Here is a 25,436-nt window from a genome sequence, read left to right as displayed (position 1 = left end):
AAGAACATGTCCACCGGGGCCGTGGTCCACCAGGGTAGTGTGTTTTTAATGTTAATGCTTGCTGTTTACACTGCTACGTATGGCGCAACCTTGGGCTTAGGTGCAGATCTGTGTCTATACCGCTGGGTAATACAAAGTTTTTTTGGTGGCAAAAAGTGCAAAAGAAGGTGGTTGGTTTTCAACGTTCAGTAAATACGCTTAAGAACAACAATTGAATGAACGGCTCGCCGGTCGTGGCTGTTATCTCCGTGCTGTAAGCATCCTAACAATATGAAAGCTTTCCGTCCGGAGACCCTTCGCCTACGTGCTCGCCTTCTCCGGGGTTAGCACGATGTATGGGTGACGTGGCTCGCTACAATGTGACACTTTGGGGCTTGTTTCACTGCGCTATTCATTATAAAGGGCCAACGCTGGCAAGTTCCTCCAGTGAGAAGGGCTGGCCCGGCCCGGCATAATGTATAATTCAATGAGTGAGGAGTCTTATGAAGAAATCTCATTGGTTTTCCTATACAGTATACAGGGCCAGCCATGCTCTTTCTGCATCAGAAGCTCGCTGGTTTTTTTTGCCTTTTTTAGAGTCTTTATTAATTAGAGAGTAATTAATAATGACATAAATAACAATTAAAATATAATAATAAAATAATTGGCGAATACATGTCCTGACACATTTCATATCCTGAGGTTCTTTCTCTGTTAAACCCTTAATAAGCCAGACCAAGGCATTGCTCACAAGGCATCGCCTTCTCATAAGCCATGCATCCAACCCCCAGCAGAGATGTAAATAACGTAGAGGCTGAAATCCTGTATGGAAATGACATGATGTCGTCGTTTTTTTTTGGGAGAGTTTAATTTAATTTTGGGACGGAGGAGTACAGTTGCAGTTAGTATCGGATATGCAGGTTAAATACATCGGTCTAAAAAGCTTGTCCCGTTCTGAAGCGGCTTCCCTGCGGCCGGGGTCCCCATGTCTCAGGAGCGTACGGCGTATGTGTCAGGATGCTGCTGCAGGTAGGGTGTCTGCTTAACCCTTTCAGTGCTAGAGCAACTTCGAAAGCGTTGTTAGGGGTTAAAGCGCCTGCGTGTCGTATTTGTTTTTTTGGCGATTGCAGCCGGTGTGGCAGACAGATCTGCAGTGGCAGTTTAATCGCTGCAGTAAATGCTGCCCTCTTTACCTACGGACGAAATCGCTCAGGGGAAAGGGGGTCTCGTACATTCTGACCGTATCCATAGGGAAACATGTCGGGTATTAGCTACTCATTCATAAAGGCGGCAGCTTTGGGAGAACCCCACTTCATTTCAGGGGTCCCTTGGGTTTATTTACTAAAGTTTAACCCTTTGAGGTCCTGGGGTCGCCCGAGGCTACATCATCGTTCTGGCCGGGGGGCTTTGGGAGTGGAAATCCACAAACACTCAACCGCTTCGAACGCTAAAGATAAAAAGTGTTTATGTAAGTCGATGTGCCTGTGAGTGTGCGTTTTTGTTATAGGGGCAGCTGGTCGTACTGTGGAAGGCAGATATATAACCTTTAACCCTGTGAGAGCCAGGCTTTGCAATGGCCCACTGCTGGCCCCTTAAACAGTTAAGCTTTGTGTAAATAAAAATGCTGGACGTATGTGTGCGGAACAATGTATGGGATGTTTGATAAAATGCGTTTCACACTCGCCAGGACAATATGTCTGATGGACGTAATGCCAGTACCCCTGATGTACCTGCGCAGGTTGAAGACTGGTGGTGTGTTGGCCTCTGTATTTGAAGTCCAAGTGTTGGTTTTAGAACGTTACTGGCTATACATTTAAATATAGCGCCCTCATATTCCACAGCGCAGTACAATAGTGTAAATTGTATCAAAATATATTTATTGTTATTAGTTGTTAATAAGGTGTTTTTTAATGCTATGTAATGTGGGTCATCGTAGAGCTTAACCTGTTTGTGCTTCTTTGCCAGTTCGGACTGTTCAGACTTCTGGTCGTCTCCAGACCATGCTGGGAGCGAGACTGCAGCATCTGCTGCTGAACAGCGCGTATGGAAGACGACGTCCGAGTCCCACCAAGCTACCAGCCCTGCTCACACTAGCCTGCAGCCCCTGCCCCTGCTCGCGCCTCCTCCACCATCACACCTTGCACCCAGAATGGGCAGCCCTAGCCAAGAAGCAGCTCAAGGGGAAAGACCCAGAGAGCCTGCGATGGCACACGCCGGAGGGCATTGTGATAAAGCCCCTTTACACCAAAAGAGACACACAGGATCTTCCCGAGGAGCTGCCAGGAGTGAAACCCTTCACCCGTGGGCCGTATCCCACTATGTACACTCACAGGCCATGGACCATAAGACAGTACGCTGGCTTCAGCACAGTGGAGGAGAGCAACAAGTTCTATAGGGATAACATAAAGGGTAAGTCCTCGCACACGATAATCTCCCTGCCGTTATCTGATGACCACAAAAAACAAAATACTGTCTGCGCTTCTCACCCTAATAAAGTTGGCAACAAATATATAAACATAATATAAATGAGAGGTTTTGGTTATATGAATTGGCCAAAGCATAATTAAGCTCACCCGTGACGTGGTGGGTGAGCTTAATTATGCTTTGGCCAATTCATATAACCAAAACCTCTCATTTATATTATGTTTATATATTTGTTGCCAACTTTATTAGGGTGAGAAGCGCAGACAGTATTTTGTTTTTTGTATACATTGTACAGCCAACACACTGTTTTTGCAGCATGCTCACACTGTTTGGTAGGCCTCATATTATACATTTGTATTATTTGAGCCTGAGACTAGCTTAGCGCACCGACATTTTTTCTTTTCCCTGTTATCTGATGACCATCAGGTTAAGCAGAGGAGACATGTTTGCTTTTGGAGAGTACTACCAATTTGATTTATTAACAGGCAATGTGGCGACTCCAGTGATCTTCTCCTGTAAACTATATAGTTAATGTGGGGAGATTTCATGAAAGTCACGTCAGTGATTTAACTATGCATTAGAAGGGGCCAGCTAAGCCCTACTTGCCCTTTACAGGCACGGACTGACCACCTGGCAAACTGGATAAATGCCCGTTGGGCCGCTGGCTCACCTCGCCTTGTACTTACCCGATCTGCCTTGAGGACTGGGGTTCCACACTCTTAGGGCAGAGAAAAAAAAATAAGCTGTATTTTGTTCTTAAAGTTCTTATTAGCATATTAACTATTGGTTATTGTGAAGTTTGCTATCTGACAAGTTTAATGGTGAAATGTCTGAAAACGTCATATCCAAAAGCACACACAGTAACAAGTTATTACAAGATGACTGTAGCGGAACAGAACATAGAGGGGCACATGACGGAGGGACTGTTCACTAAAGAGGACAGTTGGTTAGCGAAAAACAAATTGTTGCTATATTCTAATATCCTATAGTATCCATTTGTAGTTACGCCAAAATGACCTGAAGAGCAGGCACATTCATCAACGCGTTTATGTATCTCTCTTCTCAACAGCAACCCCGTTACAATAGGGAAGGTGGCTGCCCTCATGTTATACGAAGTGGGTTAATGACGATTAATGAGCTGATTCCGTTTAGTTAACTCCAAGCCCCGTGGGGTTAAATGAAATTGGCAGACCAGCCGTAATATTTCTTATTTCTAAGGCACAGAATGGTAACATACATCATGACCTCGACCAGCATGCCCCCGAAAGTTACTCTCCCTTCTCTAAGTGTGTATTGTTTATTCGCAGCTGGCCAGCAGGGGCTGTCCGTGGCTTTTGACCTGGCCACCCATCGTGGCTATGACTCTGACAACCCTCGGGTCCACGGAGATGTGGGAATGGCAGGTGTCGCCATAGACTCGGTGGAGGACACAAAAATGCTTTTCGATGGTATCCCGCTGGAGAGAATGTCGGTGTCCATGACCATGAACGGCGCGGTGATCCCCATCCTGGCGATGTTTATTGTCACCGGACAGGAACAAGGAGTTCCGCAGGAGAAGCTGACCGGGACCATACAGAACGACATATTAAAGGAATTCATGGTCAGAAACACGTACATATTCCCCCCAGAACCCTCCATGCGGATTATTGCTGATATTTTTCAGTACACATCTCAGGTACCCTGCTTGATATTTTTTTTTTTTCCCTAAAAAAAAATAAAAATAAAAAAAAAGTTCCTATTTATTTATTTTTCAAGAATACCCAATTTTCTTTATCCTTTATCATATTTATCTTTTCTTAAATATTTTATAATCTCAGTGGAATTGATCGATTTTTATCTTTATCTTTATTTTATTGAAGCTGAGGTTTTAGTGGTCCAGAGGAAAGCAATAGTTTTCATTTTATATTTTCTTATTATCAATTGTTCATTTTATTTATGTTGTTTACTTATTTTACAGAACATGCCAAAATTTAATTCCATTTCAATCAGCGGCTACCACATGCAGGAAGCCGGAGCGGATGCTGTCTTGGAGCTGGCATATACCGTGGCAGACGGGTTAGAATACTGCCGAACGGGGCTAAAAGCGGGTCTTACCATCGACGAATTTGCTCCCAGGTACAAAAATCTTTTTTAAAAATCCCCTTCTTTCATTCCAGTATTCTGCTCCAATATGCAAAATAATTGAAAAATATTAAATGTTATAGCCTTAAATATAAATAAAAATGGAATGCATTGAATTCTTAAACTCAGGTGAGTCCTTTTTCTCTGTGTTGTTTTTTTTTGTTTGTTTTTTTTTTTTTTACAGTTTCTTATATTCTAAAAGGAAATTATAGCTGATATTGTTTTGTCTTATGTTTTACTTTGAAACTACATTTAAGAATAGAAGTGGCATTTCTTGATGGAGAGAGTTACAGAGACCCAGATAAATAATCCACTTTTGGATCTTTTATTTTTTCATTTAAAAAAAGATAATAATAATATTATCCATTAATTGATACGATCATTAGTTAACGATTAATTTACCATCATGAGTCTGATTATTTTTCTTATATATTTGAGGTTTTATTTAAAATTGGCATTAAGGGAAAGTCTCACCTTGGTATCTATTCAATTAAAATGGTTTAAGAATAATCATAGCGTTTTATGTTTAAAAACAGAAAATAATCCACTTTTATGTATTTTTTCTTAATTTTTTTAAACAAACAGTTTTATGGCATAATAAGTATTTTTGCCCCGTCTGCAGGTTGTCGTTCTTTTGGGGAATAGGAATGAATTTCTACATGGAAATAGCAAAGATGAGAGCTGGCAGGCGGCTATGGGCACACCTGATCGAGAAAAACTTCCAGCCTAAAGAGAAGAAATCTCTTCTTCTGAGAGCCCATTGCCAGACGTCGGGGTGGTCCCTTACCGAACAGGTACACGCAATGCCTTATGTCAAACTGGGCATGAGGAGTCCTGTCCCCCCTGTCCCCCTTCCAAAACCACCCCCTGGAAGAAAGAAATTCCCACCCAACATATGGTATGGTCTCTGATATCTCCCACCGACACATGGAGATATTTCTGCTATGTTATTAAGTGTCGGTAGAGAAGGAAAGTATCCAGAATTCCTGACCCCACTAAGATATTACATGTTTGCATGTAGGATATACTTATTCTTAAAAAATAACATATTGAGAAGAGCCTTGTGAGGTCCATATGTATTACTTACCATATAAAGATAATTGGGGAATAAGTGAGGTTTTTGGACATATGTTTGTGGGCCGTTTGATTATAATGGCTTGTTTTATTCTTTGTGTTTTGTTTCATTGGCTTCTGTTTTCAGGACCCTTATAACAACGTTGTCCGGACAGTGATCGAAGGGATGGCGGCTGTGTTCGGAGGCACGCAGTCCTTACACACCAACTCGTTTGATGAAGCCCTCGGCTTGCCGACCGTAAAGAGCGCCCGCATAGCAAGAAACACGCAGATCATAATCCAAGAGGAGTCGGGAATCCCCAAAGTGGCGGACCCCTGGGGAGGGTCGTACATGATGGAGTGGCTCACTGAAGAGGTCTATCAAGCAGCTCTAAAGGTGAGGGTTTCGTTTCAGGAGGGGCACAAAAGATAACTCGTCAACCTATGACCAGATCCACATGCCGTCTGTAACCAGACTTAAGGAAATGTATTAAAATATAAAAAGAACCCAAAACTCTTTACTGCTTTGGATAAAAAGGGCAAAAAAAATATGGATGGATGCATAAGCACGTGTTGGGCATTATTACCTAAAACCAGGAAATGGTATGATGGTGAGAGGTCTCACTTCTGGAATTTCTTGTCTTAATACTAGAAGAATTCAGAGGAATCCATTAAGATTTTTCTCCATTCGTTAAATGTAATCGTGTCGTTGCGTAGCGTCATCCCCCTGTATCGTTGTTTTATCGGCTAGCTTATTAACGAAGTTGAAGAGATGGGTGGAATGGCGCGGGCCGTGGCGGAAGGAATCCCCAAGCTCCGGATTGAAGAATGTGCGGCACGAAGGCAGGCGAGGATCGATTCAGGTGAGATGCGGGGTCCGGCCGGAGGCAGATATACGATATGTGCTACCAAGCTACTCCGCCGCTAGGGTAATAACTCAGGTTCGTGATACGAATTACAAAAAAGGGGTACGCCGTTGTTTGTTGCCTGATAAAGGCGTTATTGCTCCCATTCCCTGCTTTGAGTGTTTTTAACTGGCCAGCCGCTGCAGGTGATTGTGTGACCTGGCCATTTAACCAGCAGGGGTGGGATCACCGAGGTCATGGCAGCGGACGGGGTAAACGCGTGTGTGTGTGTGCTTTTTTGTTTTTTCAATCAGTGTAATTGTTTTGGAAAGTTCTCGGGTAAAGGTAACCTCCTGATGATCTCAATTTTCTGCCATGCAGTTCTCTCTCTTCTCCTCCCCGGAGGCAACTTAAACGCAGGGATGGAGTGTTGGTTGTAGTGGGTCAAGATCACAGAGATTTCTTTAGGTTTGTGGAGTACGGGTGGAAGGTACGGCGAGGTGTAGGGGTCCATCGAGAGATCAAAGGAGGCGAGCTGAAGTGGTCCATCGAGAGATCAAAGGAGGAGGTGAGGGATAACTGTTTGGAGGCAACATAAAAAGCCCGTATTGCATTTGAGGCGGCTTGACATTAAGGAACGTCCAGACCAGTGCCTGATTTGTTGGGACTGTCTAGCAAATTTGAGGCTGTTGGTAGCCATGCTTTGAAGTCCAACAGGTAGTGCTGGACTAAAGATTATTTTTTCCAAAACGTACACATTTTGTCATAATTCATGAATGGTAAATCCAACTGGAACCCCTAGAAAGACTTAGACAGTGTTCACTATGTCAGTGAAATCACTATCTCCTGAAATCACTACACTGTCCAGTAGGTGGCGGTGTTGTACCTGCAAATAAATCACTGAATGGGTTTTTGTAAATATTTCCGATAGGTTCAGGTATTACTTTTTTTTTTGAGATTTATATGAGCAATGGGGGGGGGGGGGCGGGGGATGTCGTTGCACTAGGCTAGTCCCTGGCTCAAATAACACAAACCGCCCGTGCTTCTCATATATATATATATATAGAGGTTTTTGTGATATATATATATATATATATATATATATATATATATATATATATATATATATATATATATATAATATATCACAAAAACCTCTCATTTATATTATGTTTATATATTTGTTGCCAGCTTTATTAGGAAGCGCAGTCGGTTGTTTTCTGTATACCTTGATTTATATGACCCCATCTTGTTCTGCAGCGACAACATTTTAACTCCTGGAACTTTTACGCATTTTAACCCCTTTGAGACGTTTCCTACCCTGAAGAGTGTCTTTTTTTTTTTTTTTTTGCCATTTTCGCCATAGATTTAACCATTAGTGCCCTTTTTCAATATTTGATGTACCCACGCAAATTAGACATAATCTTTTCACAGGGCAAGTATGGCCTTAATTAAAACATGATTATGAGTGCTAATATGCAGGAAACCCATATGAAAGCAGATAATTACATTTATTTTATTATAAAATCTACTCTATTATAAAATAAAAAATAACTCGAGGGCCACATACCTTACATATTACCCTATATTGTGTGTGTGTATGTATATATGTATATATATATATAAAATGTATAGTTAAATTGGTGAGGTTCCATTATGCCGATTATACTATATGATGCATTCCTTCCTAGAGCGGATGGCAGTCTTTGAAAGAGAGATGTTTTGACTTCTTGTACTTGGCGACTGTGTGTATAACACTTATACAAAGTGCACTCCATGTATGCTTGTAAGAATTCTCTATATTGGACCAATGTTTTATTTTTACGTTTTTCCTGGATTATTACCGATAAAAGTTAAGCTTGCAATTCATGACAAATAATGACAGTTTGTTTATTTCCCCCTTTTTTCAAAAAATATTGTTTCACTGGGAAGGAGTATTATCACGTTGTGTAACGATGTCACATGACCAAGCAGTGTGAAGTAGGTAATCTGTTTCCTGAGGACAATTTGTGTGCGCGTCGGGGACTTAAAGGTTGGCAGGCGATGTAAGAAAAGCAGCAGAAACATCGTCGTGGGGTGCTGGGTTGTATGGCCGGTGGCATTAATAGCAGATCTCTGGTCAGACCTGATCTAGAGTATGGTGTACAGTTCTGGAGACCCCAACTCCATAAGCATATTGATACATTATTGATTATAGATTGACTCAGAGGAGGTCAACTAAAATAGTGAACGGTTTGCAGGTTAATAAAGATCAGTAAAGACTGAAGGATCCTAGTATGTACGGCTTGGAGGAGGAGATGTGATAGAAACCTTTAAATACATAAAGAGATGTAACGAAGCGCAGGAGGAAAGGATATCCCAAAGGAGTAGAACTGCTAGGACAAAAGGTCATAGTCTACATCTAAGGCTGGCCTTCAAGGTTTAATGTAAGGAAGGTTTGCTTCACTGAAGAAGTGGTAGATAAGTAGAACAGTCTTCCAGCGAAGGTCGTAGAGGTTAATACAGTGAGGGAATGTAAACACGCATGACATAAAGATTATGGCTATCAATTTTAATGTTTGTGCGAGTGAGGCTCTTCGTGAATAGCAATGCATTTATGGTAATAACCGGAGATGCATTGAATAGGAGCGGCTTCCCTTTATTACTCTATATAGGAAGTGTAATTCATTGTGCTTATACACAGTAATTGTATATCGATAGAGACGGTCACGCTGTTCATGTATTTTCCCCATTGTTTGATGTCTTTATGTGCAGGGATTTAGCAGGCAAAGTGCTCGGAAGAAGCCCACTAACCCGATGGAGCGCTTCCCGAATCGCCTTATCCCAAAGACTTAAGCCCTGGGTTAATTTAAATAGAAAGCGGGGCCGTGCATTAGGCGGTAATTACTGTCTGTCAACTGGAAAATGACTTGGAGATAAAGCCCGGAGACAGCTTACCCGTGGAAATCCCATTGTCCAGGAACCCATTATATACTGGTTTAGATGGCTACTTGTGACTGGTCCGTCATTATTTTTTAATTGCTTTTCGTGGTGCGACGCCGAAGCTTTCAGTTGTCCGAGGTCTTTAATACGTTCTTTAATTCATATGAATTTAATATTCTAGTGCCATTATTTTTTTTATTTATTTTGTGTGTATTATTATTATTTATTTATTGTTATATATAGCACTGTCATATTCGCAAGCGCTGTACAAATGGGTAAACAGGACATAACCAGTAGTCCATCACATAACAATATGACTTACAGAAACAAGCAGTAAGGAGCGCCCTGCTCAAAGGAGCTCACAATCTAGAAGTCAAGTTAAACCTTGCCGTCATCCCACTCTGAACGCTGCACAAAAAACATGGTAGAGGGTAACTTGCTGATCAGATTCCTGACATTTACTTGTTAAGAATCTGTCATTTTTTTCCCCAAAATGTCATATTACTAATATATTATTACTAGCTGCCCCTATCGTTAAAAGCATGAGCAAGGAAGCTGCAGGAAGCGGATGTCGGCTTTACAGTCAAATAATGGCGACACGGCTTATATACACGGTAGAGATTTCCATTACAACATTGTTTAGATATATTTTATGTAGGGCTGCAACTAACGATTATTTTAATAATCGATTAGTTGGCCGATTATTTTGTCGATTAATCGATTAATCGGATAAAAAAATACATTATTTTAAATTGAAGAAAAATTGCAATAAAAAACGTACAATTTACACTTTCATCTCTTTATTGCAATGGCCTCTCTCTATGGTTTCAATGGGAGCACTTTCCTGCCATGTATAGGCTGCTAAAGGCAGCCAATCAGTGACAAGAACAGTTGGGGCATGAAAGGGCAGCTGCTGCAGCGAGGCTGCATCTCCTGTGTCTGATAAGTGCTTTATTTTATTTTTGGAAGAATACACAGTAGCAGTGCTTACGGATTATTTTAGTAATAGACATTATTCTTTACCGGGGGGGGGGGGGGGTCTGAGTGACAGGGAACTGTCCGTTTAAATCCTGATGTTCGTGGAATTATGTGTTTGTGTTTATGTTAATACACGTGGGTCCATGAATCTCTCCCCTTCTCCCATTTAACATGTAGGTTCCGAGGTCATTGTCGGTGTGAACAAGTACCAGCTGGAAAAAGAAGAGAGCGTGGAGGTCCTGGCCATAGATAACACGGTGGTACGCAACAAGCAAATCGAGAAACTCAACACGGTATGGAGTTCTAAACGGAAATACTATTTAGTGATAGGATTCCGCTAGAACATTTATGGTATTTATTGCAGAATATGTTCTTCAAGGGACAGGAAAGACGTTTAGATGATTTATTTTCCTGAACAAAGTTTGTTTTGTTAGACCCCCCCAGTCGGGATGGGTGTGGCGAAGCCATTTTAAATACTGGCTTATGTAGGTTTATGGTCTCCACATGGTCATCGAGTACAAAGCAATGAAGAGAAAGCAAAGTGCAGCCTTCCAGTTGTTGGCAAGACCACATACCCTCCACCAATCTATTGCTCGGAGGTTCTTGACATAAACCACCAACCTCCATAAAGAAGATCTAGAGCAGGGGCATCCAACCTGCGTCCCTCCAGCTGCTGCAGGACTACATCTTCCATCCTCCTCAGCCAGCCCCTTAGCTGAAAGAGCATTATGGGAAATGTAGTCCTGCAGCAGCTGGAGGGCCGCAGGTTGGACACCCCTGATGTAGAGGTCTCGCTGTCCTTAGGGATTCTTTGGCCCTAGAGGAATAGAAGAATGTGTAGAGGATTAGGCTGATGTTTTAACTCATTCCTTAAGTTGCAGAGAATGGTCGGCCACTGGGTTTTCCTTCCTTACAACCCAAGTAGACCAAGACCTCTGTGATGGAGTCAAGTGGAAGCGGTCAAGTGGTTTTCATAAGCAAATGCGAGCAGAACTAATGTTCCAAACAAAAGTAATAATTTCCACATGCTTGCCACCAAAACAATCCCGCGTCATTTCATAAAGTAACAAATATGAAAAAGAATCTTAAGATGCCTGCAAAGAGAGGAGATGTTACGACGTTCTAGACCAGCGTTCTCCGCCATGCCGTTATGAACAATATCTATGACTTCTCTTTTCTGTATCGATTCACACATCAAGAGATCTGCTTAAAAAAGACGTGAGAACAATTGGGAAAGATAAATGTTTATAAAATAACACAGAGGGTGAAAATGTCTCCATTACTCGCTTTAGTAACGCACTATTTGTTGTTAAGTGGTCAGACGTTGAGTGCATCGGATAACTGATTACAACATTTCACAGTCTTTTAATAGAAGAAAATCCGGCAAACTCTTTAACAGCCAATAAGGTGTTACATTTTGCACAAAATTGAATTGTGATTTAATAATTTATAAGGAACGGGCAAAATGAAACGCAGGCGAGCTATTCACGTCTAAACGTATAACAATGGAGGATGCGCTCTTTCAATATTGGGACGATATGGGCTCGGGGGATGATATATTGTTACTCTCTCCTTTCAATGTGCTCTTTGATCCTTTTGTGTGATACAATGGGGACAGCTGGTAGCTTTCCATGTTGTTACGATTACTTTCCTCATTGTTCTGTGTTGGTCCAAGGGACCTTCCTCTAAATTGGAATTGCCGCGTATGAGTTAAACCTAGAACCGGCTCCAGCAACAAAGACCATCTATCGCAAGTGATTTCATTTATATAAGTTGTCATTTTAGGTGGCTTAGATTTATATTTTTTTAGCCTTGAAATCCACCAAAGGCATGCCGGAACATGTCATGTAAAGTGTTTTTTCCTTTCTGTCATCTCAAATGTCTTCGTCAGCTGATTCCTGGAGTTTACCCTGCATTGCTTGGGAGACTGAGTGCGTTATGAAACAAAAGCCATTCCTTCGCTTCTCGTGGTGGGAGCTTTGGAGCAGGAGCTCAAAAACTTTGTCTTGAAGTAGAGCGAGCACCTATCCTGCCACTAACTGTTAGACTCTTTCCGTTCACACAAAGATCAAGCTGCTCGTCGCCCAACGTGCCATGTATGAGTTTCCAGTCCATGACCTTCACAGACTTATCCACAAACTGCTAAAGGACTATTTTCTTACGGAAGGTTTAGTAGAGAAGGACCAGTCCCACCTCACACCCTTATCTCCACCACCTCAGCCCCACACGCACCCCTATCTCCACCACCTCAGCCCTACACGCGCCCCTATCTCCACCACCTCAGCCCCACAAGCGCCCCTATCTCCACCACCTCAGCCCCACATGCGCCCCTATCTCCACCTCCTCAGCCCCACACGCGCCCCTATCTCCACCACCTCAGCCCTACACGCGCCCCTATCTCCACCACCTCAGCCCCACAAGCGCCCCTATCTCCACCACCTCAGCCCCACATGCGCCCCTATCTCCACCTCCTCAGCCCCACACGCGCCCCTATCTCCATCCATCTCTGCCCCACACGCGCCCCTATCTCCACCACCTCAGCCCCACACGCGCCCCTATCTCCACCACCTCAGCCCCACACGCGCCCCTATCTCCACCACCTCAGCCCCACACGCGCCCCTATCTCCACCACCTCAGCCCCACACGCGCCCCTATCTCCACCTCCTCAGCCCCACACGCACCCCTATCTCCATCCATCTCTGCCCCACATGCACCCCTATCTCCATCCATCTCTGCCCCAGACGCACCCCTATCTTCACCACCTCAGCCCCAGACACATACCATCACGCCATCATCCTGTTTCCCAGGGCTTTTCTTGAAGAATGAAATCATGTTTTATGCATTTTTGCAATTTGACGTAACTATATGATTGGGGTACGTGCTGTACGTTAGTTGCATTGCAGTATTTATATGATACGCATGATGAATGGCTTGTAGGGATGATGCCAGGCCCGGACTGGCCATCTGACTCACCGGGGCAAATACTCGGTGGGCTGCTGGTGGACAGCGCTCCATACCGGGATATGTCCAGCCCCATGCTGACCCCAGTATAAAATGACAGCCACGCTTAGGTCTTTGCCAACTGCTGGCCTTAAAGTGCCACCAGACACCGGATGCCGCCGTTGCCCTGCGCTGCTTCATAGCACGATATTTATTGTGTTGTTTATTCACATTGTGGTGATGGTGATGATGATGCGGATGCGGAGGAAATAACAAATAAGTCTTTAGAAAAATGACTTTTTAAGTAAATGTATGAAGAGAAACTTGGGTCACTTCTATCTTTTTAGACCTTATCCCCTAACTGTGGGGGATATTTATTTTTTATCTGATCCTTTTAAACTTATTTAATAATTAACTTTCCTTTTTTCTACTTTTATTTTTAATTAAAAAGTAGATGAAGCATAACCATTACTGCAAATTAAAAGCACTTTTCACACCAAGAACGTGGTGAAAGTGGCAAGTATAGGGTGCTGCATGCATACAGTTAAGTGCATTCGTGTGTTCTCACTCGCACCTTTGGGCCGCACTTATTTTCATGCTACGTGTTAAATGTTTATGTCATTGCAGTTTTACAAATACTACCTATTATTAGGTAGTCATTTAATTGACTTGTATCCCCCACTTAAAGCCCAAAGTCACACAGGAGCTCCTGCTGTTCATCCATAGACTTTCATTAGAGTCTGGCTGGGTAATCAAGACTCTGCCATTCTATTGTTTTGAAAACGTTATGTTGTTGGCCAAAAACTAGAACTATTGAAAAAGCCCTATTTTTAAATGTATTTTTTAGCAATTAAAAACAATAGACCCCCTTTAAGGAACCCGAGGTGCTGGAAGTCAGATATTTAACCTTTCCTGGTGTAACTCAACATGATTGGCATCAGAGACTCGGCCAGAAGACGTGGGCAATTGTCTTTTAACAGAAGTCAGAGGGTCCGGTATCTGTGATGACTGCAATTAATGAGCATATAAATAATAAAGAGTTTCAATCATATCTATTCTATGTTCTGCTTTTAGTTAATTGCTTAAGACGAGGTTACGGACAGGGTGCGCTCTAAGTCTGTTGTCAGTATCTGGCCAGCTGGGTATTGTTATTCCGCAGCAGCTGGAGGCGGCCACCTTCTAGAGCTTCTAGATTTACTGCTTTACTTCTTCCTTTGAAAACGTTCAGCAGTGCATAAAACTCCACGATGAACTATAGTGTACCTTCTTGCTTTCAGGTGAAGGCTACCAGAGACAAAGCAGCGGGCCGAGCGATGTTTAGCTGCAATCACTGAGTGTGCGGCTTCCGGCAACGGAAACATCCTGGCGCTCGCGGTCGAGGCGGCCCGTGCAAGGTACGTAACGGCAGGAGGGGGGGGGGGGGGATGTCACGTCCCGGAATCCTGCATGGTTCCCGACGCCTAATATACGTAAAAATGTAATGATATTCACCAAAACAATAACCAATGTAGGGCAGTATAGATCTTAAACTAAGTAACAAAACCGTTTAGTTACATAATGTTCTTTAATATGCCTCATCCATGTGACCTGGCCATAGTAAGGACCCAACGCTTCTGCCGTTTTTTCTTTTCTTCACCAAGAAAATATGGCCAGATGTGATCGGAATTAACTGATTTCCTTTATTCTCCTAATTCTCATGTTCACGTTGTTATTATGCAAGCAGTGTGACTCGATGCACTTTGTGCATTGTGCGTTCCTATCGGCATTCTGTGATGTTCGGCGTTGTGCAAGACGTGACCTCAAAGACCGATTAAATGTAAAAAAAAAATAATTAGTTTTACAAAGGCTTCCCAGAGCCGAATAGCGCCCATGAGATAAGAGATAACACCAGGGCTACAAAACGGCACAGCTCCCTCCCGTCATCCTCATCATCAGCGTGTTCTCCGTGTTCACATTTGACATTTTCTTAAAGCCAATGATGAAAAATGACAGCGCAATTACATTTATTGGCTTTTTTTTTGTGCTCAACCTATATCTGATGGTAACTGAAGGTAATGGCTGACGGCACGTACAATGTAATCTCTCATCGGTAAAGTAGACGGTTTGTGTCACAGGCTGCACCCGGCATTTAGAGAGTGCGAGGCGTAAAGTGCCGTTATATTGCAGATGAAGAGTTGATGGATTGTATGTCTCGTTTTGGATGTTTTGCCTTATCCCTTCGTGGTGGACTTTTTAATACAGAAGAGATCACTACTTGCGGGTTAAAAGAGTGAGGGGGGAGAGAGAGAGAGGTGGCGAGGAGTCCACAGAGATGGGGCATGGGGTCTGTAAAAAGAAGGGAGGGGTCTCAGAAGAAGGGTTGAAAGGATGGGTACAGCGGCGGAAAAGCGAATGAATGAGCAAATGTGAGAACAGAAGGCTGGAGATAAAACGTTAAGTAACGTTTTCGACGGGGGCGGACAAGTCAAACATTGTCCTGTTCCACCATTACGTACAAAATATACGGCGTCCAAGGATGGTTTGGAAACACCGTAATGAGTCGTGGAAAAATACTGTGTCTTCTTGTGAAATGCTTTGCCCTTTAGAAATAACTCTTCTGCAATTTTCCACCACCCCCCCCCTGCTGTTTGCCGCTCCTCTTATCTTCACATCCGTGCAATTCCAGATTACTTTTTTCGCGGAGTAGTTTTTTTTAATGGATTCGTCGGTGTTTGCAGCCATAGGTTATTAATTAAAGGACTATAAATGTAGCCTAGAATGAAAAGGCGCAGACCTTTCAACAATTATTTTAAGTGGAGTTTTGCAATTGTGATTGTTTTAATGGTTATCATCAAACTATCAGGGAGCCATCATCATCTACGGTTAACCTCTTATGCGCTGGAATACAGAGCCCCGTATGAATGTCCAAAGCCCTGCGCAACCCTAGGGGGCCGAAAGTGTTAATCTAGATATCCAAATAGGTACGTAAGAGTGTATTCGTAGCTGTCTAGTAATGCACTCGCATTTTTTTTTTAATGACACGGCTTAAGTACGATGATGCATTAATGGGTGCGAGAAGCAGCCGTTGAGTATCTATAAAGCACATTAAGCGTGTGCCTAGGGGCCCCTGGTGCTCTGATGGATGATTTCCATTGGCATTGTAGTAGCTGGACTATTTGTAGCTAGAAGGCGACCAGCGACGTATTCAGGCCTAAGTTGCCTAGCCTTAGACCCAGGGTGCCAGGTCCAGGTGGACAGTGGCCCCCTGTTTCAAAACCAGGGGATAAATTGGGGGGGGGGGGCCTAAGGGCCCCATAGGGTCTTAATCCGGCACGGATGCAGGGACTGTAGGCCTAATATCAGGCTATTTCACAAAAGGACATCCTACCACTTGTCATGCAGCCATTTACCATTTTTTTTTTTTTTTTTATGCGAACAGTATCCTGAATACAATCGTTACCCCGCCGCCCAAAACACCCACAACAGTAATGCCCCACGTGCTTGGGTTTTTTTAATGCTTTGGAAAGGCTTCCTTACATTCTACGCAGTTTACAGGGGGAAAAAAACATTATTTAATCAGTTTTTTGGTTGGTGGTCAGCGAAGGGATTTCTTTAAGCTTCGGCGTTGAATGACTTTAAAGTGTCCCCCCCCCCCCCCCCGAAATTATGAATGAGGCCAAAATTGACCTGCTTCCATATTGCTGGCGCTCGGGCATTTAGCGGCGTTAGGAATTTTCCAAAAAAAGTTCAGCAGTGTAGTTGGAGCAGAACCTTTACCTCCCAAAGCTTAGCGACAAACAAGAAAATCAACCGAGACCGTGAGATAGAAAAGGCCTCCGATCTGTATGTTGAGAATGATTTCATTCCACGCATTGACAATTCTGAAAATACTTTAAACGAATGACATACTGATCAATTGGGGACTTCATTAGCTAAGGGATTAATCAGTGCGCTCCTGCCCGCTACCCGCCATGAGATAAGTTTATTTCTGTCGTTATTATGGACGTTCTTCTCCTATGAAGAACATGAATGAGTCCTCGAGGAGAGATCTGGGAAGGCTATTTCTGGGGGCTTTTTAAATCATTTTTACATCAAGACTTACATTGAACTATCTCCTTTCACAAATCTTGAATTTGAAATGTTTAAATATTATAATGAACAATATATATTATTTGCAATGTACTAAAATCTTACCTTGTGTGTACCGTGGGAGCAGCCATCTTTACTTCCTACTCTCAGGATCTTCGTGATTTATACCGATTTGCGGGGGGGGGGGGGAGCACACACTGTAGCTAGTTCTGGTAAATTGATTTTGTTATGTTTTATAATAATAAGGTGATTGAGATCATGGTCATCTTCTTGTGTGCCGCAGGTGTACAGTGGGAGAAATAACCGATGCCATGAAGAAGGTGTTTGGCGAACACAAAGCCAGCGATCGGATGGTGAGCGGAGCCTATCGCCAGGAATATGGGGAAAGCGAAGAGATCGCCTCTTCACTGAAAAGGTAAGCGTCCGTTCTGTGCGCATGTACCTGCCAATCGCTGTCTATGTTGTTGTTTCTGGAAACAAGGCCACCTTTCTTTGGCTATACACTGATCAATCCACCGCGTGTCGAGCCGACGTCAGGATACACAACCATTTAAAAGTTTGGGGTCACTCGGCAGTTTTCATGGAAAACAAGAACATTTCTGGCTGTAACATAATTACAAAAGGGTTTTCTAACCATCAGTTATCCTTTTAAACGTAAACTTGGATCAATGAACACAACGTTCCACTGGAACACAGGAGCGATGGGAGTGATAAAGGGCCATTGGAACACAGGAGTGATGGGAGTGATAAAGGGCCATTGGAACACAGGAGTGATGGGAGTGATAAAGGGCAATTGGAACACAGGAGCGATGGGAGTGATAAAGGAGTGATGGGAGTGATAATGGGCCATTGGAACACAGGAGTGATGGGAATGATAAATGGCCATTGGAACACAGGAGTGATGGGAGTGATAGAGGAGTGATGGGAGTGATAAAGGGCCTCTGTACGCTTATGAAGAGATTCCATTAAAACTCAGCCGTTTCCAGCTACAATAGTCAATTACAACATTAACCCCGCCTGCGCTGGATTTCTGATCCAATTTATGTTATTTTAATGGACACAATTTGCTTTTCTTTCAAAAACATGGAAATTTCTAGGTGACCTCAAACTTGAACAGTAGTGTATATGCAAAAAATTAATAACATTCGTATTCATTAAAGCAACTCCGAGTAAGAGCATGTAGAATGTATAATTTAATGTTTTGCAAGGGGCACGGTGACATCCCCGAGTATCCATAAAAGGTATCCCAATAATGTGTGCAGCATGGTTTGACATCATAACGCACCGATAAGAAAACATTACGTTTATTTATATAGCGCCAGCACAGTCCGTAGCGCTGTTACAATCAGCTGAATCATTTAAAGTCACACACAAGAAGAAACGGGTACAAAAGGAGAAGCAGGCGCTGCTCTTGGGAGCTTACAATCTAGTTGGTGGTGGAGGGGGAGGTGAAGCAGTAGGAGACGACGGCTTGGATAGGGATGAGTTGATGGGGTCCGGATGATTTGTAGAGAGGGCAGGAGGCTGGCTGAGAGTGTTAAGAGGAGAGGTTGTGGAGACCGGTTAGTAGGGAGTTGCAATAATCCAGGCGGGATATCACAAGGGAGCGGATTAGTACTTGTTTCTTGTGAGAGGAACGGGCGGATTTGGGGGATGTTTTTGAGATGAAGGAGGCAGGATTTGGTGAATGAGTGGATGAAGGAGAGAGCAGAGTCAAGGAGAGCACCTTTAGCTCTTTAATGCTCTGGGCTATCAGTGCAGACCATTGAACAATTTTACAGGATTTCAGTAATCTTCCTGAATAAAAAAAAAAAATCAAATGTTACATTAAGTAAGACTAAGGCGTGAAATCATACACAAAAGTACATTTAATAAAAAATTACTGGTGATGTAATTGCGATGGTCATGCTGAATAATGAAACTGTTTTGTGGGAGCTAAGAGAGAAAAACTAGAGAAAAATACGTACAAAATAAGTGTATTTTTTCAGGCATTGTGAGCCCTGGGCTCTTGACTTATCCTTTTTTGAAATTCTGGCCATGATTTATGTGTCCCAGCAGTTTAATTCTCCGACAAGTGTCTCTGATGGAGCCGCCTTCGTCGTCCGCCGTCTCTGACTAATAGCTTTTCTTGCCGCTCATTCTTCTAAATCCATTTTAGATTTTGAAGTGAAATCTCCATATTCTCCGTGGGTAAGACTATTCGCTTCTGTAGAATGGAAGGGGTGGGGAAAAAAAAATATTCTATATGGATTACGACATCACGAGAATTATAACAAAATATGACAAGCATCAAGTGCGTGGAAATCGGTAAACAAATGGAAGCTAAAATTAAGCAAAAAAAAAACAAAAAAACATTAAAATAAATTAGAAAAAAAATAGAAGCAAAATAGGACAGTTTGTCTAAATAGAAAAAGCTGTTTTTATTCTAGAATTTATTCTTATTATTCTATCTTTCTTGTGTTTAGGCGCACGCTGATCACAAACGTTTTACGGAGTTTGAATAATTGAGCCCTGGTTTGAAACAATTTGTTTAAATTGTTTTGTGGATTTTCCATAATAAGTCAATTTTGGTATTCACTTAAAAAATATATAAAAGAAGAAAATAATAATAATAAAAAAAAAAAAAAAAGGATTCTATTTTGACCAGGTTTTATTTCACACAAAAATGTGTAATTTACATTACAGTAACCAACCTACGCTCCAGATCGTCAGTCTGTGATATTATTTACCGTATTGTTTTATTCTGCTCATTTTTATTTCTTTCTAGAGTCCAGTCTTTCATGGAGCGAGAAGGACGTAGACCTCGTCTGCTCGTAGCAAAGATGGGACAAGACGGCCACGACAGAGGTTCCAAAGTTATCGCCACGGGGTTTGCAGATCTTGGTTTCGACGTTGATATCGGACCCCTATTCCAGGTGATCCCCCCCCCCCATTCCAGTTATAATTCCACAATCGTAAGGTATATTATTGATAGGTCATATTTGGAATCCCATTTGTGTTGTGACATTATCTATAGCTCTTGAAGGCCGTGCAGAATTTTCACTATAAAGATCTGATTGAAATCTTTTCTAAATCTCTTGGGATATATATATATATAAAACTACCATAAATAAATAATATAATTAAAAAGCGATTGAATATATATATATATATATATAAAACTACCATAAATAAATAATATAATTAAAAAGCGATTGAATATATATATATATATATATATATATAAAACTACCATAAATAAATAATATAATTAAAAAGCGATTGAATATATATATATATATATATATATAAAACTACCATAAATAAATAATATAATTAAAAAGCGATTGAATATATATATATATATATATTATATATATTCAAACTACCATAAATAAATAATATAATTAAAAAGCGATTGAATATATATGTATATAAAGTTCCTTTTCTTCGTCACTGTGATCCTTCGTTTTTTTTTTTTTCTTTCATGTTCATTTTCACAGATCGGTTTGAAAGTGCAGTTCGGTTATTGTTACTTTTTATTCTGCGTATGTCCGCTTGCTGCGCTGATTTCTATGGTATTAGCGAGTCTGATGATGTCACTACATCCAACCTGTCATGCTTTCTCGCTGTAAAGTGCTGCTTCATCTACTAAACCACTTCACCCCAACCCCACTTAAGCTGCAATAGAATCGAAGATATAATGATTTTGAGAGCGTGTCGAGTTAGTTTCAAGTAATAATTGAACTCTATGTACCCGAGTCACCCTTTTTATTGTTTTCCTTTTCAGACGGCTAATTACATTTTTTTCAATAGCTTGCAAAAGTGCTTCTATCTCCATGATGATACTCAGACATCAGTGGTCATCACATTGGGCGTTGCGGTCCATTGCTGGACTCTTGCATGTCTTGCTGAACGTGCCTCTGATGCATACCTGCGCTGGCGTACCCAGCATGTTGGGATGTAGCCGAGAGGATTGGGAGTGCGTGCGCATGTTCTTCCTGCCCACCCAGCAGATCTCTGGATTTGTATGCCTTTGTCAGCTTGGTGATAAAGGGCCATTGGAACACAGGAGTGATGGGAGTGATAAAGGAGTGATGGGAGTGATAAAGGTCCTCTGAACACCTGTGAAGAGATTTCATTAAAAAAAACATCCATTTCTAATATCTATATATCTATATCTATGTTTCACCTCATAAGTGATTATTATTTTGTCTTACTGTGATACAGATTTTTTATTCTTTTTTTTTTTTAACTATTTATTAAGGATATCAACCAATTATAGATGAACAAAACCAATTTTCAATGCTCTGGAAATTCCTTCTCAAAGACCGCACCGTGTTGAAAGTTAATATAACTTTATAAACTAACAATATCATCTAATTTAGAAAAAAAAAAAAAAACATAGAAACATAAAAACATTATACAGGCTGACATTTTGAGAAGGAAATGTGTTAACCAGATAATATGCAAGACTATGCTATAGATGGAAAGAGAATTAAACATTTACAATAAGAAATAAAAATTGCCAATATACAACATTATAGGGCTGCAACTAACGATTATTTTAATAATCAATTAGTTGGCCGATTATTTTTTCGATTAATCGGATAAAAAAAACAATATGCAAATTTTTTGTTTATTTAAAATAATTTAATGAACTGGATGTTAAAAAAACAACTTAAAATTTACATTAACATTCTTATTTTGTTATGATGTAATAAAAAACAATATTTTCAAAGTACAAAAACCTAAACACAATATTTATGAAACAAAATAACCCCAAACATTCTGAAAAGAGGTGGACTATTACTGTTCAAGAAACTTTGCCCCAGCCCTGGCACTTTGCACCCAGCACTTTGCACCCAGCACTTTGCCCCACCCCTGGGACTTTGCACCCAGCACTTTGCACCCAGCCCTGGCACTTTGCACCCAGCACTTTGCACTGTGCCCCTGCACCCAGTCTCCAACTCTTCCCTGCACCCAGCCCTGCCCCCACATTCTGCCCTTCCCCCACACTCACACCCTGCACCCACTCTGCCCTGCATCCACACCCCCACTCTGCCCTGCACCCCCACCCCCACTCTGCCCTGCACCCAGTCTCCCACTCTGCCCTGCACCCCCACCCCCACTCTGCCCTGCACCCAGTCTCCTGCCCTGCATCCCCACCCCCACTCTGCCCTGCACTCAGTCTCCTACCCTGGCCTGCCCCACCCCCACCCCCGCGAATCGCTCTGTGCGAACAGAGCCACTCGCACAGAGCGAATCGCACAGACATGAAGAACGGAACGGAACATGAAGAACGGAACGCGTCACATCCGTCACGCAACTAAAAGAAGGCGGAGAGTGCAGAGCGTGTAGCGGAAGCGGGGAACGCTCGCGGAGGTAAGTAAAAGGAGCCGAGTGCTCCAACAACGAATCGATCACTCGATTAATCGATAACGGAAATCGTCGACAACGATTTCCGTTATCGATTATTATCGATTTTATCGATTTGTTGTTTCAGCCCTACAACATTAACAATGACATTAACACGTCTGACGTACTGATGCGAACATATCCAGTATTTGTTGTACTGGTTTTCACCTGACATGTATAGATCAATGTTTCGATGACTCGGTGACTTTCGAGAGACTGTTGCATGGATCAAACTTTTTTTTTTTTTTTTTTTTTCTGCCTTTGCCAGACACCTCGTGAAGTTGCCCAGCAGGCGGTAGACGCCGATGTGCACTGCGTGGGGGTCAGCACCTTAGCCGCTGGCCACAAAACTCTTGTCCCCGAGTTAATCAAAGAGCTGAGCGCACTTGGACGTCCTGATATCCTTGTTGTTTGTGGAGGCGTCATCCCACCACAGGTAAGAGGTCACAGAAATAAATATTTAAGCGCTTCGTGTGTTTCGGATGAGTCGGATGAGCTATTTTGTGCAGAATTGTTGAGTAACAGGTGAACTATTCTTTATGAAGCTCCAACCTCGATTGGCCCGACTTCTACCTCTTCTGCCCAACTGGCCCTGTTCAGTTCTGTGGTAAGTTGGTGGGATTCCTTGAGAAACCTCATGGAACGACTTCACGTTCTACAGGGGAATATTCAGCCCTTCTTGTCGGAGAAGCCTCGCTGTGGTTGACCTTCATGGTTTATAACATCACTGTGATTATGATACCGTCCACCAACTTCTGAGACATGGGTCCTAGTCCACCCACGATGGCAAGTTCCTGAGTCTGCTTAGTGTTCAATCTAAATAATGTTCCTCTTGGTGGAGCCGTGTAATTCTCAGTACTGACTCTTGAGTCAAGAATATATAGACCCGGATACTATAGAGCTAGGCAGGCTATCAGATCCAAGTAGGATGGGGATTATGCGGTGTTTTAATGAATAGGCTCTGTGTTTTTTCATAGGACTATGAATTTTTGTATGATGCTGGAGTATCCAGCGTCTTCGGACCTGGAACCCGTATACCAAAAGCTGCTGTTCAAGTGATCGACGACATCGAGAGAAGTCTGGACAAGCGACAGCAGTCAATGTGAGGTCAAATTAGGCGAGGGTCACGTGACTGCCCGGAATGACATGATTGGCCGTATTTCAGAGGCCTATTTTAATACCTGCTTTGTGTTTTATTCTCCGAGAGGACACTGAAAACCAAAGTAACTTCTGTTCTTTCTGCCTTTCATATTGGCCTTTTGTTTCAGAATTTCGCATTGAGATGTTTGATTGGGCAGTTGAAATAAAATATAATTTATGTATATTTGTGTATTACATTCAAAATAAAATATTTCTGAGTAATTGATTTTGTGTTTTTTATAAAATAGTTTTTTTCCAAGCAGGTTTTCGTAGTAGGCATCGTTGCAGGACCACCATCTTTTTAGAACTCTCGGGTCTTTTGGTCCATCAGAAGACCAGGTAGTGCCACCGCTGCTGTCTATGATGCACTTTGTGGCCTTTATTTTACAGATTTTATGAGAATTATAGGTTCTGTTCGCAGCTTACACTTTTTGGTGTCATTGGACAGTTTTATATCCTGGTTATTTGTGCGGTGTTGTCTTCTTTAAGGATATTTTCTCCTAAAGGTTGTCAGAACATTACATTCTGTAATGTAGGGCAATTGTACCTGAATGGGAGTGTGGTGGATAAGCGGAACAGCCTCTCAACAGAAGTGGCAGAGACTAATGGTGAGGGAATTCAAATATGCATGGCATAGACATATGACACCCGAGACAAGACCAATGACTAAGGTCAGTAAAAAACGGGTGACTGGATGGGCCAAATGGATCTTGTCGGCCATCAAATTCTATGTTTCTATGCAAACCCTTTACATAGAACCACTTAAATTTAGAATTTGAAAGAAACAGACAGAACGACTTAATAAAACTTTTCATATTGCAGAATAACTGAATATAAAAAATAGAAGCATATGATAGATTTTTTTAGTGCGAGACTCCAACATTTTATCTCAAATGTGACAGCTGCTCTTTAATATAAAAAAAAGAAGTTAGGAAAATGTAATATAATTTACCATAATTGGTAATATTCTGTCTGATGGCTACCTGCAGAGCTTAGAGGTTGATTGCCTTTCATGGTGGGCTGTTTCTAAGTAACTTAATGTTCAACCTACTCCATAAATAGCAATAAAAAAATGAATAGAACATACTAGCGAAAAGAAGTTACTGATTACCACTGAATAGTACGCTCTTTTCTGGAGTTCCTATACCATTATTCCTTAACCACTTAACAGCTCTCTGTGAAAGGTCATTGTTGAATTCTTTTGTAGCCAACAAAGATGCATGCTGGATGGTGAGCATCATTATTAAGGGCTTTCAAAAGAGTTATAAAAAGTATGCTGCCGATTTATTAGCTCGTTAAGAGGAGATCTGTCATCATCATCAAGTGAATTTGCCTATATTCTGTATTTCTGATTTTGTCCCATTTTTTGTGCAAATTAAGTGTAAAGTGGACTACTTTTAGATTCTTCCTGCTAAATATGAGAAATAATGGCAGAGTTGAAATGTGTAATGAGCTTCCTCTGTGGAAGGCTTTTTGAAAGCCTTAATCCCAGTTTGTATACTAAAAGCAAACGTGCATGCACAATATACCGACAGATCCAAACTCCTGGGTCCAGTGCTCAAGGGGACG

General features: G+C 41.9%; 1 protein-coding gene across 1 annotated transcript; it reads left to right on the top strand.

Annotated features, from left to right (window-relative positions):
- Positions 1 to 1,236: 1,236 nt before the first annotated feature.
- Positions 1,237 to 23,833, top strand: LOC149281492 (methylmalonyl-CoA mutase, mitochondrial-like). Its single transcript, XM_089499217.1, is given in 14 exon segments — positions 1,237 to 1,243; positions 1,945 to 2,388; positions 3,711 to 4,078; positions 4,361 to 4,518; positions 5,147 to 5,318; positions 5,726 to 5,974; positions 6,329 to 6,440; positions 10,500 to 10,615; positions 14,540 to 14,566; positions 14,568 to 14,656; positions 17,614 to 17,745; positions 20,098 to 20,245; positions 22,996 to 23,163; positions 23,705 to 23,833. Coding segments are annotated over 14 exon segments (2,319 nt in total).
- Positions 23,834 to 25,436: the final 1,603 nt, after the last annotated feature.

This window comes from Sceloporus occidentalis, unplaced genomic scaffold (assembly GCF_023333645.1).
Source record: "Sceloporus occidentalis isolate IW3139 unplaced genomic scaffold, rSceOcc1.0.p SCAF_131, whole genome shotgun sequence".
NCBI classification, from domain to species: domain Eukaryota; kingdom Metazoa; phylum Chordata; class Lepidosauria; order Squamata; family Phrynosomatidae; genus Sceloporus; species Sceloporus occidentalis.
This window is presented reverse-complemented; position numbering and strand designations above follow the sequence as displayed.